This window comes from Megalops cyprinoides, chromosome 7 (genome assembly GCF_013368585.1).
Source record: "Megalops cyprinoides isolate fMegCyp1 chromosome 7, fMegCyp1.pri, whole genome shotgun sequence".
Taxonomy (NCBI): domain Eukaryota; kingdom Metazoa; phylum Chordata; class Actinopteri; order Elopiformes; family Megalopidae; genus Megalops; species Megalops cyprinoides.
In genome coordinates, this window is record NC_050589.1 from 12,635,171 (window position 1) to 12,650,797 (window position 15,627).

Below are 15,627 nucleotides of genomic sequence, written 5' to 3' on the forward strand. Positions count from 1 at the left end.
ATAGTGGTTAAGGAGCAGGACTCGTAACTGAAAGGTTGCCGGTTCAATCCCTGCTGGGACACTGCTGCTGTACCCTTGGGCAAGGTACTTAACCCACAGTTGCCTCAGTAAATATCCAGCTGTATAAATGGATAACATTGTAAAGAACTGTAACTTATGTAAGTCGCTTTGGATAAAAGCGTCTGCCAAATGAATAAATGTAAATGTACTTTGTTCACATTATGTGTGTTCCATTTTCTAAGTAAGGGTCTTTAAACATACGTTAATTTATGTAACATCACTGCCATAAAGGCATTGCAGGACAAAAACAAAACTGAAGAAAAAAATCTGAAATGTGACAGTGGTATGAAAGAACTTTCTATGTTGTAGAAAAGTTGGATTTTTTAGTTTGCCGAGATTCTTCCATACACAACAAAATTCCAGCAATGTTCAAAATCCCAGTCCAGCTGTTTTCACAGGCTGGCAACTGCACATATACCCTACCACCGTAAATTCATGTAACTCCCTCTGAAAATGTGCAGCATGACCCGAAATTATTAGTCAATTTTTCGAGTTTGATTGCGCTCTACCTCCCCTACGCGGCGACTGGTTGTCCCATCATTTTCCGTGTACCCCCATATCCCCCTCGGTCCTCCAGCGGTTGTACCTTCTTGTCGATCCCCAAACCTTCGTTGTCAGTCATTGAACTCCGACCCCGTTGAACGGGAGACGTCAAGCCGAGGCCTATGCAGCAGTGGGAGGGGGGCGGTGACAAAAACCCTGTAGTTTAATATTTTCCCCTTTCATTTTTCTATTTTAACAAGTGCTAAAACAGAACGTGAATAAAGGTCTGCGGTTATCAGCGTCTCTTTACGCACCGCCGGCGCAGTCGACCGTTCGCTGTCTTGCCTTGACCAGTCTCGCTTCGCAATGCAATGTTAGCTTAACATGTGAGTAGCGATTCCAGCTTGTGTTCCAGCAAGTAGAAACTGTGCGGCAGGTAGCTAATTGTCTGGGGCATATGTTTGCGTTTTCTCTCTCACACGGACCGACGTTGTCTCCGCGTTCAGTGTGCATTATTTGGAACTTTGTATCGATATCCATACGGTTGGATATTGTGTAGTTGCGCTTCTCATAACATCTCTCAACCTAATATCATTCCAGCTCGCTTGCTAGTTAGCTTGTTAGCTAGCTAGCTCGCCAGAATCATTTCAGTGAGTTGATGTGTTAGCTGCTGAAATCACACCCGTTCATCACTACAAGATTCGTGGAAGTGATTGACGTGTCAGGTGTGGTAGAAGATGCCTTTTTTATCACTATCAAGAATGGCTGAATAAAACCGTGGTCTAGTTTAGAACGTAGGCAGCTAGCAAAGGTAGAATGGAGGAGTGACAGGCAGCAAGGTAGATCGATAGCAAGATAGCTAATAAAATAGTCTGCAAAACTGTGAGCCGGCTGGTTACCTAGCTGTACTAGCTAGCGAACGGTATACTGTAGCAAGCCGGGTGCGAGAATGTCAATAGAAATTACTATGTTGCCATTTCAACGACGGAAATTGTAGTTGGAATTTGATCGCCTTTTCAACACATTAGAAATTTGTAGGATGCGGTGTGTGTTGATGGTATGGCTGGGATTCTATGTTGTTGCTTGTATGCTGATTCTGATGTTATAATTTGTTGATCTCCACAGACATTCCAGTGAAAATCATCGTTACAATAGTAAACATTTAAAGGTCCCGTCGTTTACGCTGTCAGAGATGATCACGTTCCAAATCATGGGAAAAAAAATGTTGTTTGTTTTTGCCAAGTTTTTTGTTGTTGAGGTATCCAGTCATTCTTATTCTTGTTGCACAATTTGTGGTCATTTGAAATTATTGTAGCCAGTGTTACTCTGGCTCTTCGTGTGACTTCTGTACTTTTAAATGTTTGAAGAAGGCTTGAACTGTTTGAGTTCAGTGTTTGTGCTGTTAAAGCTGTTTGTGTGGTCCATATTTGTGGGTTTTGAGATTTGTTTAGAATGCATGTATGTTACTTTCACAGTATTCAGAAAAATTCAGACCAGTATTTCAGAAATGTCTTTATGTTAATTTTTGGTGTTGTGTTCCTCATACAGTGTGGCTATGGTGAATTTCAGAGGAATCTGTCCAGAAGTGGCATGTTTATACTTAGGGTCATTTCAAAGCATTGCAGTGAATATAGTGTGAACAGAAATACAAATTGCAAATATCTGAAAAGCATTTCATTGTACAATGTTCAGTAGTTTTTGTATGAGCACAGCTAATAGTTATATGAGTTTACATTCAAGGCAAACACAAAATGGTAATATGAATCAGTCAGTTAATATAAGTCAGTCAGCTTTTATTTGGAATAGCTCTCTTTATAATTATGATGTCACAGAGCAATTTGCAGATGAATTAGCCGTTATTTCCAGAGGGAATTAGAAAATAAAAACAAAAAAGGGATAGTGAATGGGAAACACTGAAAAATGATTCCCTCGTTCTCGCAGAAGGTGATTGAGATAAACTCCTGGATACATCCAAGATGACAAAATCTTTCTGAAATCTTTCTGGGTTGGTGTTCTGCAGATGCTGTTTTATGTATGAACTTCTGTATGAACTTGTGTATTTATGTATGATATCACCTGTTGCTTGATGGAGCAGGGGCTTGTGTGTTAATCAGGGTTTATTTAAAAACCACCACACTCCTTTAAGGTAGAAACCCGCAAGCGGTATTGACCCTTTAGTTTCTGGTTATACTTGGGACTGCAAGAGTAATTTAGCTGTGGAGTGCATACATTTGGAGTGTTTGGGGAAAAAGAAATATCAACATTTCACAACACAACACTTGACACTTAACTTTCCATGCACTGTTGAAATCAATTATTCTTTCAGACATTAAAACAGTAAATTTGAATCAAATTTGCAGTTGGAATTGCACACTCTTTCCTATGTACAGAATGCTGCTTTGTAAGTATCAATAATAAGTTTATGGAAGATCTAAGACTCTTTAGTAAGACTTCACTTTGCTGTAGAGGGTACTTAATTGGTAAAATTGGTGCTCAGAAACGAAGGACTGGCACACAGGAGCCCTGTTTATACTGGTTTGGGCTGTTCATTCAGGAGCCCTTCTTATCCCGGTCTGCGCTGGGTGTTTTCGTGTTTTGTGTCTACATGACATTTCAGTAGCGGCTTGCCATTCATGGAAACCTTCCCAACATCACGCATCACGTCTGCAGTGTTGGGGAACAGTACTTAATAAACACGCCTGTTTGGGAATTGTTGTAAGAGGGATGCAGGGCACATGCTGTGTGCAGAGAGGCTAGCTGTGGCTTTGTCACTACGAAGAGGAAGCACAGCCCGTCTTCTCAGTATAGTACTGTCTGCATGTGGGGGAGTGGAGACAGGAGACCCTCTGCTGGTGGGCGTAATCAGGAACACATCATAGATGTCAGCTTTGTGGTGGTTTTAGTTGTGTGGTTTATTTTCGGTAATTGCAAAGCCGTTTCGGTGTAGCACAACTCATTCTCCCACTGCGCTCCCAAGTGAGGCAGATTTCTTTCTGATAGCAGCATCACACTGAAATTTAATGTGCTTTTCGGGTCTGTAGAACATTTCTTTTTTATTAGTTGCCATGATGTCCTGTGCTCTTGTACAAGCACAGTGCAATTCCGGTTAGTGCTCATTGCAGACCCTCTGGATACTTTTGTGAAAAATGAAATTCACATAGTTCATATGGCCACCCTGAAATCCCTACAGATATTTTGAAAATGGTATTCAGTCGTCACAGTTTCAAAACCCTATCCCTCCAGTGCACACACATGGACTGTGATTAGGTTAACAATCAGGTGGATTTCTAGGCTGTTGAGAGGGGGCAAGAGCTCTAAAATGCTAACGATGGACTCCTGATTCTGCATCCGTATGAGCGCTGTTGCTGTGCAGAAAACCTGCTAACTGAAACACAGTGGTAGCACGCTGGAATACGCATACCAACACACTAGGATTATTTCTGATTTTCGGCAACAGTGTTTATATGTGTGCTATTTTTCCATTATTAGTTGTAATGTACAGAAGTTCCTCATATGATGTCTTCTCATTTTGTAAATATCTCATGCTGAATACAGTATTCGAAACAAAATAGACTGGTAGCTCAAAGTTAGAATTGGGATATACCAATAATATTTGAAATGTAAAAGAACGTTAATTATGTAAATATCACGCTCAAAAAATCTTCAGATTTGAAAGAGGTCGGATGTATGTGTGTGTCTATGGGCTTAACAGTAGGGGGCGCTGTAGTATTCTATGACCGTTGCCACAGGTCTGATGATGCAGATCTTGGACAGAGTTCAGTCTTGGACAGAGTTCTGATGGCGTTATTAACAGTCTGCTAAGGCTCAACTTTGTACTGACATCACACCACTTAGTAAGATGTTCTGTGTAAGGCAGCGTGCTATGCTATGACTGTTGATGTCATTGCAGGAAATATTTCTGGCAAAACTACATGAGGCTGAGTATTGAGCTAGGTGCTGGTGGTACCCAATACAGAGCTGGACGTGTCTCACTGACATGATGGAAGGCAGAGGGGACTGCAGCTCTGACGTGAATAACAAAGCATGAGTATGCTTTGGACATCCTGACGTGGGGGGGGGGGGGGGGGGGGGGGGATCTTGTATCGCATGATATTGAGTGTGAATGGGAGTGAGGAGAGAGCTAAGAGACAGTTTAAAAATGAGTAGCAATGGGAGGTAGACGTTAAGACACCACTGGTGGCAGCTGGGGGGTAGCAGTGACGTAAAAAAAATTCCCCAAAGAAAATGCTTGGGTCTTCCAAGATGGTAGTCAAGCAGCAGATGTGTGTGTGTGTGTGTGTGTGTGTGTGTATATATATATATATATACACGCACACACATTCATATGTCTGGTTTGGCTTAAGAATATTGTTAAAGTTTATATGACATCCATCCTGTGATGTTTCTGTCTGCATCGCTTTTTCTTCTGAAGAAGCCATTTGTTTAATCTCAACAGTTAGACATTCTGATATGTGCTGCTGCTGTCATGAGTTACTGCAGGAGTACTCAGTGAAGCTTTTACCACCCTGAGACTGAGGAGCAGGTTTCATGTGTAGCGCCATCCTCCTCCATATAGTTCAATACGATTATGACTTATGGGTTTGCTACAGACTGCCAGCTGTGCTCAGTCACCGCCACCTTCTGACTAGCCTAGCGGTTTTTCGGAGTGCGCCTCGTGACCAGCCCAAAGTGCAGGCGACTGAATTATCGTGATTGTCATGTTTCATAAGCTCGCTGACAACAGCGAGGCTGCCTTCAGCAGTCAGCTGCTCCGTTTCTGTTTGCCTTGACGTCGCTCTCCCAGCCAGTGGCCCTGAGTTTGCGGTCACTACTATTGGAGGTACCCTGAAAACTACAGACATACCGGTGTAAACAAAAGTGATGTGTCCCATGGCCAAGTTCACCTTAAATCCTGCCAAGTAATGCTGCAGGAATCCTCTGTCCTCGTTTTCTGGAGTAAGCAGCTTGTGTACGTCTGATGCCGATGAGCAGGGCTGATCCCGATTTTTTCCCGTTTTAGGCCCAGAGTGGTACACCGCAAAGAGAACTGCGAGAGACCATGCAGCAGACTGCACAGAATGTAAACATGACTCTTTAAAAATCAGGGAGAGACCATGCAGCTGACTGTTCAGATAACAAACGCCATTGGTTAAAAATCAGAGAGAGACCATGGAGCCATGCTTAACACGCTCACATTCCTTATTGACACCACCCTTGAATGGGAACCAGGTGTGGATTGTTCATACTGAGAACATTACTCATGAAAAACCATACATGGAGTCGGAGGCAGAGGTTTTTGGCTCTCGATATTTGTCTTAGCATTCCAGAAGTCACTGATCATGGTATTCCTGGTTCCCATGGAGATTCCAGATGTGTGAGCTCATTGACCTCCTCCATCTTCCTCCACCATGTTCATTGATGCTGAACCGACCCAAAGTTACAGTTGACCCCTGTATTTGTCTCATGGGGACCAAATTTGAGCCGGGAAACAGGGCTCATTCCCAGCTTGATGTTCCTAGTTAAGGATGTATGACAGCAGGATCTGAATATCTGCTCGGAAAATAGAATATCTGTGGGGAGACCTAATCGTCTGCTGCGCTTGGAGGCATCCCCAACCTTGAAGAGGTGTTCTGGTGATGCCGTCTTCTACTATGAGGGTTACGTTTTACACGCCATCCTGCCCTGGCCTTCCCACAGTACCGCTGATTTCCGCCTCAGGTCTTGATCCAAGGCTGACGTGGAGATCCTCCTCTGCTTGTGTGATGTGTGCCGGTGTGTGTAGGTGCTTTAGAATGGATAAGAATGCTGTGGAAGTGATCTTTCCCCATGGCTGTTTTCCCTCATTTGGCTGATCCGTCTGCCCTCTCAGGCTTTTGATGGGCTCTGCTGGCTGGCCTGCTGGTGGCTGTAGCGACCCACCCCAGTCACATCAGTTAATTCCCGTTCAGTGGGTTAATAATGTTTTCACTGGCATCATATCTTTATTGCCCCAGCATAGTATTCAGTAAACATTTGCAAATACAAGTGTACACACTGATAAAAAAAAAAAAAAAAAAAAACACACACACACACATCAGCCACTCTTGTGTGGTTACTGAAAACAAACTTCTGCAGGCTAAATGTTGCATGATGAGAAATAAGCTCACTATCAGAAATGTTCTTGTCTCTGTGTAAACAAGCGAGGTGTACACAACGTTGAGTTTAGTAAATGAGAATGGCATCAATGAGGTAGTTGAGGTAGTTACTTGAGTGATTCAGGGTGACTTTATGGATCCTGGCCTGGAATGAAAGAAATGTGAAATGTGAATTTAATGCCTTGCTTTTCTCACACTTGCCAGGAGAGAAAAGCTGCTGCTCCCATGGAAACGCACTTTGAACCCATGTGCTCTCGCTCACCATGACACCGAGCAGAGGATTCTGGGATTGATGCGGGACTCCCACTGATGGCCTCGACTGGGTGAGGACGTGCGTGCGTGTGTGTGTGTGTGTGTGTGTGAGTGTGAGTGTGTGTGTGTATTTCTGTATTTGTGAGTATGTAACAGAGACATGTCTATATATATGTGTGTGTGTGTGTGTGTGTGTGTGGTATGTATGTGTGTAACTGTGTCTTTTATAAATGTTTGACTTTCTGCCAGTCCCTTTGTTAGTGAAATGAGTGGTAAGGGAGGGGAGGATGATCCAGGTGTGGATGCAGGTATGTGCGCAGGTGAGCGTCATGACGGCTGCCTCTCTCTTTCTCCAGGTGTCAGCTGGCCTGCTGAAGCAATGGGAGGCTGCTGGAGCTGTCTGTACAGAGACACAATCCCAGACAACCACCCCACCAAATTCAAGGTCCTGCCTTTCCCCTCTGAATACTGTCTCAGCCACTTATCACTAGTGTTCAGGGGCTCTGCCTTTCCCCTCTGCACACTGTGTCAGACATATTAACGCTAGTGTTCAGGGGTACTGCCTGTGCACTGTGCATACTGTCTCAGTCACATTAATGCAAGTGTTCAGTTTACTGTGATTTACCTGTGCAAGTGTGCTGTAATGTCAAGGCTACTGACTACTTATAATCATCACAAAACTCATACTAATAGGGTAACCAACACTTTGTGTATGAAAGGTGATTCAGAGAATGTCTGCTCAGGTAAACTGTCTTTGAGTCATCTTAACCCAACCTAACTAGGTGTCTCACTGTTAACAGAGCTCTGTTTCTGTGAGTGAGAGATCTGTTTACACCATGTAAATAAAGAAAACTGAATCAACTGTATACCAGTGAATACCAACACTGTGCTCTTAAATCATGCTAATAGTATGTGTCATCATGTTTTTTGTTTTTTTTTGTGTTGGAGTCAACAGAGAAATGTACATAATATAATTACTATCCTATTATTAAATTGAATAATGATAATCAATTTTGAGATTCTTATGTGTCAGCGTTTCCCAGACCTCTCCTGGAGGACCCCTTGTCCTGCATGTTTTAGATCTCTCCCTGCTCCAACACAGCTGATTTAAATGATCAGTTTGTTATTAAGCAGCTTCAGGAGTTCATAACGAGTTGATCATTTGAATCAGCTGTGTTGGAGCAGGGAGAGATCTAAAACACGCAGGACAAGGGCAGGACAAGGGGTCCTCCAGGAGAGGTCTGGGAAACGCTGGTCTAAAGCCATACCTGGGTTTAAAACGCAGCTGGAGGAAGAAATACTTTAGCTGTGTGAAGGGAGGGAATGCTGTTGTTTTCTAATTAGTGTAACTGCCAAAGTGCAACTCTATTGGGTAATCTGATCAATTTGCTATTTTTACCTTCTAATCAGAGTGATAGTTCTGCAGTATGGGTAAGACACTGAGAATCAAATGACCCGTGTTCCTGCCGTGTGTGCTGTTTTTATACCAGCCGGCATCCCCATGGCAAGGTAATTAGCCAGGTAATCTAATCAGCATGTGTGAGTAATTAGTGTGAGACCGAAATGAAAACCAATTAAGGCAATTATTACAGTCTCCAAAACAGTGAGTGATGGGACTGGCTCGTACAAACAGCAGAGGTTTCAAAGCCAAAAAAAAAAATCTCCTTATTTTAAGTAGAGTAACGACCCTTATAGCTGCAACATAGTCCCTGTCGTTGGAACTTGCTGCACTGAAAATCAGACTTTGGAAATATGTGGGTTTTAAGTCTTGAGGTGGAATCCTGTTAGACCCTTCTCTTTGTACTACATCCCAACTTTTCCAGGAAAAGTGTGTGTGTGTGTTCATTGAGTCTACATTTGTCCCGAAATCTGACTAACAGATTTAAATGCAGGTCTTTTTTAACGGATAAGAGTCCTTTTCATCAATTTCGGTGGTCACTGTGCTGGTTTGTGAAGAATAGATACAGCATTAACATTTAGCTGTTAATCAAGTTCTAGGACCAATGTTGGTTGAACACAGGCCAGTCAGTGAGAATGTGTAACATTGTGTTCATCTCAGGTCACTCCAGTGTAAGGGCCAACCTGGTCACCAGATGTGTGTATATATATAATAAAGTAAGACAGGAAAGGAAGCAGTCAGTAGATGACCTTATGGGATTCAGTTTGAAGTGATTAAGTACCAGCAACAAAAATGTCCAAGGGTTTAGTCGTAACATCTCAGAGACCGTACAAGCAAAAAACATTTGCGTACTCAGTCTTCTGTAACTGTAGCGAAAGCCCTTCTTCAGCTGATTGGAGGACAGGGCCAGGGACTGTACTTCTTTGTGTGTGACGTCACTCTTCTGACCACAGGTGACAAACGTGGACGATGAAGGGAACGAGCTGGGCTCCGGCACCATGGAGCTCACGCAGACCGAGCTTATCCTCCATACCAGGAAGAGGGACGCCGTTCGGTGGCCCTACCTCTGCCTGCGTCGCTACGGATACGACTCCAACCTCTTTTCCTTCGAGAGCGGCAGGCGCTGCCAGACGGGCCAAGGTGAGCTTAGGCATGCTGCACTAAAGATCTCCACTAAAATATACCTCTGTCTACATTTAGTGCATCTAGCTATCTCGATATACTTGTGTCTAGGTTTAGTGTTTCTAGATCTTAGGTACGTATGTCTGGGTTTGACCCTGTTCAGATGTTAGATCTGAAGTCTTAGTTCAGAGTGTGTTTTTGCACTACGATTGTGTTCTAGATTCAGCAGACTTTAAACACAAACAAAATAAAGTGTGATTCAGATGAGAAGATGAGTGGTGAATTTGGTCGTTCAGAAGCTTTGTAATGGGAGAAGCGGCAGCTTGGAGCCCTCTCAGGACACGCTCTGCCCTGTCCCTCCTCCCAGGGATCTTTGCGTTCAAGTGCTCGCGTGCGGAGGAGATCTTCAACCTGCTGCAGGAGCTCATGCAGTGCAACAGCATCAACGTGGTGGAGGAGCCTCTCCTGATCACACGGGCGGGACACACCCCCGAGCTGGACCTGCCCCGCACGCCGCAGACCCCCAACAGTGAGTCCAGCATCGCCTTACGATCTGCCTTAATGCCTCAGCCCTCCGCTGGCAGGTCTCCGTGTGCACAAAAGAATCAGATTTTGTGATTCATCCATGTTGCTTCATGTCGTTCCTGACTCTCCGGTGCAGGTAGATTGTGTGGTTTTATTTGGTGTTGGGGTCCGTCGTGGTGCAGAAACTGCAGTCGTGCATCGTGCATCGTGAGTCTACTGCATGCATGCTGTGGGTGTGGGAAGCATTCTGGTCAGATTTAACACATGATCCTAAATTATGAGACCCTGTTTTCATGTAAGATGCAATGCATAGATTTGTAATTCCTTGTAATGCACCTTATTTGAATTGTATTACAGTTGTATTTGAATTGTTTTATTTTCCAGCTCTTACTTGACAGATGAATCTAAAAACAACCTCTGTTTTCTATCATGTGTGTTAAATGGGTGCAGCTGTGCTCATTTAGAGGGATTCCTTTTTGTGTTATTGTAGTGGGTTTGTTGTCCACTAGAGGGTGATAAGGCCTCATTTGAGTTGTACTAATTGTATAAGATGGAATTTGTTCCATTTAAGCTCTTAATTATTATTTTTAAATATTCAAGATATTAATGGTGCCCAAACGTAGAGGTTGTACATAGTGGGTTGCTAGTGCCAGGGCTCAGTAATGCTTATGTCTTGGGTAAGCGGGGTCTCAGGGGCTGTTTCTTGTATTTTGCATGTGGCCAGATTGGTTTTCGGAGGACCAATCGAAGGAAGCTTTTATGTCGAGATTACCATCACTGTGCAAAAATAGCTTCTGAGTCACACAGTGTTGAAACACGCAAAGTCTGCATTTAGGTTCTGTGTTCCTGTCATTCTTCTGAACTGCACATAAATAGAATCGGATGGCCCTACGCGTTACTGAAATTAGATTCCCTCTTTGATTTCATTAAAAGGTGTCAAGTACAGCCTGATTATTGGTATAGGTGAGACTGAAATGATGTCAGTTCCTTTTCTGAGTGGTGACTGAGATCTTTAGGTGAACTGGGGGTGATGTGAGAGGTGTTAATGAAACTTCTCTCTCTCTCTCTCTCTCTCCCCCCCCCCCTTTCCCTGTCTCTCTCCCTCTCGCTTCCTCTCTCTCTCTCTCTCTCTCTCTCTCTCTCCTTCTCACTTCCTCTCTCTCTCACTCTCTCTCCCCTTTTCTCTGTCTCTCTCCCCCTCACTTCCTCTCTCTCTCTCACTCTCTTCATCTCTCTCTCTCTCTCTCTCTCTCTCTCTCTCTCTCTCTCTCCTTCTCACTTCCTCTCTCTCTCTCCCTCTCTCTTCCTCTCTCTGTCTCTCTCACCCTCACCTCCCGCCTGTAGCTCCAGCATACACAGTCCAGGGGTTTCCCAACGGATACCCAGGGTACCCCATCAGTGCAGACTCCTCCCACCAGTCCTCACGGCAGCCCTCGGTAGCTGACGACCACGGCCACAGCCTGATGGGCCTGGATGACCAGGTGCGGAACTCACCCCGGCATTGCCCCCGCGCACCTATCGCAGATGACACAGCATTAAACCTGCTCCCCCTCAGCTACTCAGTACTCCATCTTCACGTGATGAAACATGTTGCATCCACATCTGAAAGGGTTATTTGGCACACAGACAGCTTATATCCAAGGATCTCATACACACAGACTTGTGCTTATTAGCCTCCACACACTTAAGGGCTCCTCTGAACGCATCAGAAACAATATTATCAAATGTGTGAAGTGAAGCCCTGGTAATGTAGACCACAGAATTCAAACCATAGTTGTAATTTGTTTTAACGTTGCTGAAAGCTTCATTTTCATGAGCTTTGTCTGTGTTGGTAAAGCAACCTAGCCCGTGATTCCCTCCTCTTTAGGCCCACACCTATGTGAACACAGCCAGCGTGGAAGGGGAGATCCGAGGCCGCCACTGCGTCCACTCGCTGCCCGAGGTACGCCCCAGCACCTTCTCCGAGACCACGCGGGGGGTGGCCCCCATGGGGGGCCAGGGAGGCGGGCATCCCGGCATGCACTGCTACCCTCTGGAGGAGCACGAAGACCCTCAGGTCTTCCTGCAGACGGCATCTCAGGAGGCCAAGTTCATGCTGGGCCCGACCCCCGCCCAGCGGCGCATCATGGAGCTGGAGAGGGAGAGGCACGCGCACCACGCCCACAGCCTGCGTGCCCTGGAGGACGGGGGCGTGGCCTCAGAGATGGAGGCGGGCGGGCAGCCCCCGCCCGTGCCCCCGATGCACCTGAGAAACCCCCACTCCTACCACCACCACCACCACCACATGGTGCAGCACCACGGCGGCGCCGAGCACCAGGAGGGCTGCCACCTGACCCGGCTCACCTACGAGAACATCAACGGCATGCGGGGCGGGGCCCGGAGGGGCGGGGCTGGCCGGCTCAAGATGTGCCCCGGGAGCGTGTCGCACTCCGGGGGGTCCAGCAGCAGCAGCAGCGGCGGGGGGGACAGCCACCCGCACTCCGTGTCCCTCCCCCACTCCCACTCCCACTCCCACTCGCTCCCCCACGCCCCGTCCTCCCTGTCCTCGCAGGGCTACGGCTGCGAGCGCGGGATGGGCGGCGGCCACCGCAAGACGGCGCTGCTGAACTACGAGAATCTGCCGTCGCTGCCGCCCGTGTGGGAGTACCGCGCCCTGCAGAGGGAGGAGCAGCAGGACGATGAGGAGGACGACGAGGAGCAGGACGAGGACGACGAGTACGAGGAGGAGGACTACGACGAGTACGAATTCTCCGAGGGGCCCGGCACGCCCAACGGCTACCACCAGGACGGGGACGGCCTCCACGGCGACGCCGTGCGGAACTACGTCAACACCGAGCAGATACAGCTGGGCCCCCACCGACGCTCCGGCTGCCCCCCGGCCTGCCCCCCCCGCGGACAGCAGTGCCACCGAGCAGGCGGCGTCTTCAGCTTTGATTTCCGGCGGGGGGCGGGGCGAGGCCCGGGCGGGGCCATGCACGGGTGCGAGCACTCGCACCTCCCCAAGTCACGGCAGCTCAACTACATCCAGGTAGACTTGGACGGAGAGTCGGAGCGCGAGGCCATAGGAGGAGGGGACCCCTCGCAACAGGGGCAGCACCAGCCCCCCCTCCCGTCCGCCTGCGGCCCCCCGGGGGCCCGGCGCAGCGAGTTCTACGCCGTCATCGACCTGAAGAAGACGGCCGCCATGTCCAACCTGCAGAAGGCCCTGCCGCGGGACGACGGAACCTCGCGGAAAACTCGCCACAACAGCACCGACCTGCCGCTGTGAAGGGCTAGGGGGCGCTAGCGAGGTAGGGAATATGGAGAGAGAGAGACTAAGGGGTAAAGGCTGGGGGAGGGGCACCCCAAGACTGCGCCCCCCCATTCTGCCTGCCCCCCACCCCGCACTGATTGCACTGACGGAGGCAGGCCCAAACACTTCACTTGAAAGGAGATGGAAAAAAAAATTCTAATATAATTCCTCAATTATTCAAATAATGTATAAAGACCTGTTGAAAGTTTGGTTTGAGTTTTTCCTCATGTGCTGATCACTTTTGGCAAAGCCAGTAGCCCTGGTGGTGGTTTGGTTTGGGGGTTGGAGGAGGACAGTGTGTATGTGTGTGTGTGTGTGTGTGTGTGTGTGTGTGTGTGTGTGTGTGAGAGGCAGCCATCCCTCAGGGTCTGCCCGTCACACTGCCTGCTGGGTGCCCATCACCTCTTCCCTCAAGCATTCTATTTAACTGTTCATATTTATTTTGATGTTATTTTATTTATTTTTTTATTTGGGCGTGTTTTTTTACTTCAAGAAATATATTTTTCTCTCGAAAAGGGCCAACTTTATTTTAAGGTACATTCACGCACCCTTCACGCACTTTCATAAGCCTATATTTGACTCAGATTTCATCAAAATTCATCTCTATATTTGTACGAATATGACTATTACTGGTAGGAAATGGAAGGAGGAGCATGGACTGTCAGCACAAAAATACATATTTAACATATTTATTTACATATCAACTGCCGCTCATTGTAGGGCACTTAATGAAGCTTTTCAGACACAGTTCTCATTGTAAAAGTTTATCATTTATGTGAACTATAGAATGCATTTATTTCTGAAACGTAAATGGCAAGTTAACTTTATAGTGGGTTGGAAATGCCAGCTGGAGACGAGAAGAACATTCTCTGAGCTTTTGTTCCCTGTTTGTTCACGAGACAGCACATTTCATTACTGAAACCGCCCTAACATAATACGGAAATAACCATGCCTGATGTAATACTTAAACGCCGTGAAGAAAAATACTGTTTGTTTTCAGTGTAAGAAACAAATTTGCCATTGCTTAATTGTGCAAATGAAAAGCGGTCTAGAGTGGAGAAAAGTTTCTGGTTCAGATTTGACCTCAGAAGCTAAAGACTGAAATTCAGATTACAATTACAGTTTGGATAGGAACATCTAGCACGCCGTTCGCTAACTTGCAAGCCTCCAGATCTGTCCATTCTTGTTACGTTTGTAATCATTACGTCACTTAGCAGATTCCCTCGTCCAGGGTGGCTAACGCTGCAGATCATAAGCACTCAAACCAGGGCTCCTGAATTCGGTGTTCAGGTGTGGTGGACTATTACTGTGATATCGAAAAGGGTCGCATAGAGCTGCATCTATTAAATATCAGGTTAAAGCTGTGTTTAACCATGTTATGCCTGAATTGGCCCAGTTCAGCCCCCTGTAGCCCAAATCAGGCCTGTATAGCCCTGTTGAGCTCTGTTCAGCCTTGTGTAGCCCTCTTTAGCTTTACTGAGCTTTGTTTCCCCTGAGAGACTGCAGCCATTTGCCTCCCTCCCCTGTATCACAGGGCAGGTGCTAATCTAAACTCTAAACAGCCTGATGCACACATGCATTGCACATGCAGATGTGTGGACTTGCTGATATTTGCTGTTTCTGCTGTAAACACCGAAAGCCAGTGTTACTTCATCATGAAGATGATCTCCAGAGAATGTATCTGTCAGCATTTCCCCACAGCTCATCGCTGGCCCCCACCCTGCCCACGGTGTGATGTGAGATGTGGGAAGTTGATGAAAACTGCTTTATCCCCTGAAGGCTTTTGCCTGTAATGCCTATAATTGCATCTGCTTGAGCTGCAAAACCTGCCCAGCTCCTGTCATACTTGCTGGGCTCATGATTGAAATATCAGGCTAAATGGCCGACTTCCCTACCTCCTCACTGAGAATGAATATGATGCGCTAAGCTAATGACACAAGTTCAGTAACGTGTCTGTAACTTTGCACCACAGACTTAACTAAATCTTTGTAGGAGCTTAAATTACCACAAGGAATCAGTATGCCTCTGATTGATAGTCACTCATGATTTTCCCTCTGACAATATGTGCCATTTTGTGATATCATAGCGAGGCATTTACTGTTCTAATAGGTTGGTTGCTAATTTAGTGTAGTAGACAGCAACTACAGCTATTGCCAGGGAGTAGAATGGAGTTCTAATGATGTCTGGATACACAAACTCTGATGCGCTGAAATTCCTTTGTCTCTGACAGATTCCTAAAGGTAACTTTAATTTGTTTAAAAAAAAAAGATTTTGCCCATTGCAACAGTATGCCTACATATGTGATGAGGACCGCTTGCTTCGTTAGGGATGAAATCCAGATGGCTGCTACGTGTGTTCTG

The 15,627-nt window shown here is 46.2% G+C and overlaps 1 protein-coding gene across 1 annotated transcript; it reads left to right on the forward strand.

The window, feature by feature from the left end:
- Positions 1-716: 716 nt before the first annotated feature.
- On the forward strand, positions 717-13,974 carry frs3 (fibroblast growth factor receptor substrate 3). The gene is made up of 7 exons (XM_036534025.1): positions 717-929; positions 6,882-7,000; positions 7,286-7,374; positions 9,282-9,468; positions 9,818-9,979; positions 11,320-11,456; positions 11,843-13,974. Exons 3-7 carry the CDS (start codon positions 7,309-7,311, stop codon positions 13,241-13,243), a joined length of 1,953 nt encoding a protein of 650 aa, XP_036389918.1. The 5' UTR covers positions 717-929; positions 6,882-7,000; positions 7,286-7,308; the 3' UTR covers positions 13,244-13,974.
- The last annotated feature ends 1,653 nt before the right edge of the window (positions 13,975-15,627 follow it).

Excerpts from the sequence above, each read along its gene's own strand:
- frs3 (XM_036534025.1), top strand. The coding sequence starts at position 7,309 with ATGGGAGGCTGCTGGAGCTGTCTGTACAGAGACACAATCCCAGACAAC. Across the intron at positions 9,469-9,817 it reads GCGCTGCCAGACGGGCCAAG|GGATCTTTGCGTTCAAGTGC; the intron begins GTGAGCTTAGGC and ends CCCTCCTCCCAG. Across the intron at positions 9,980-11,319 it reads CACGCCGCAGACCCCCAACA|CTCCAGCATACACAGTCCAG; the intron begins GTGAGTCCAGCA and ends TCCCGCCTGTAG.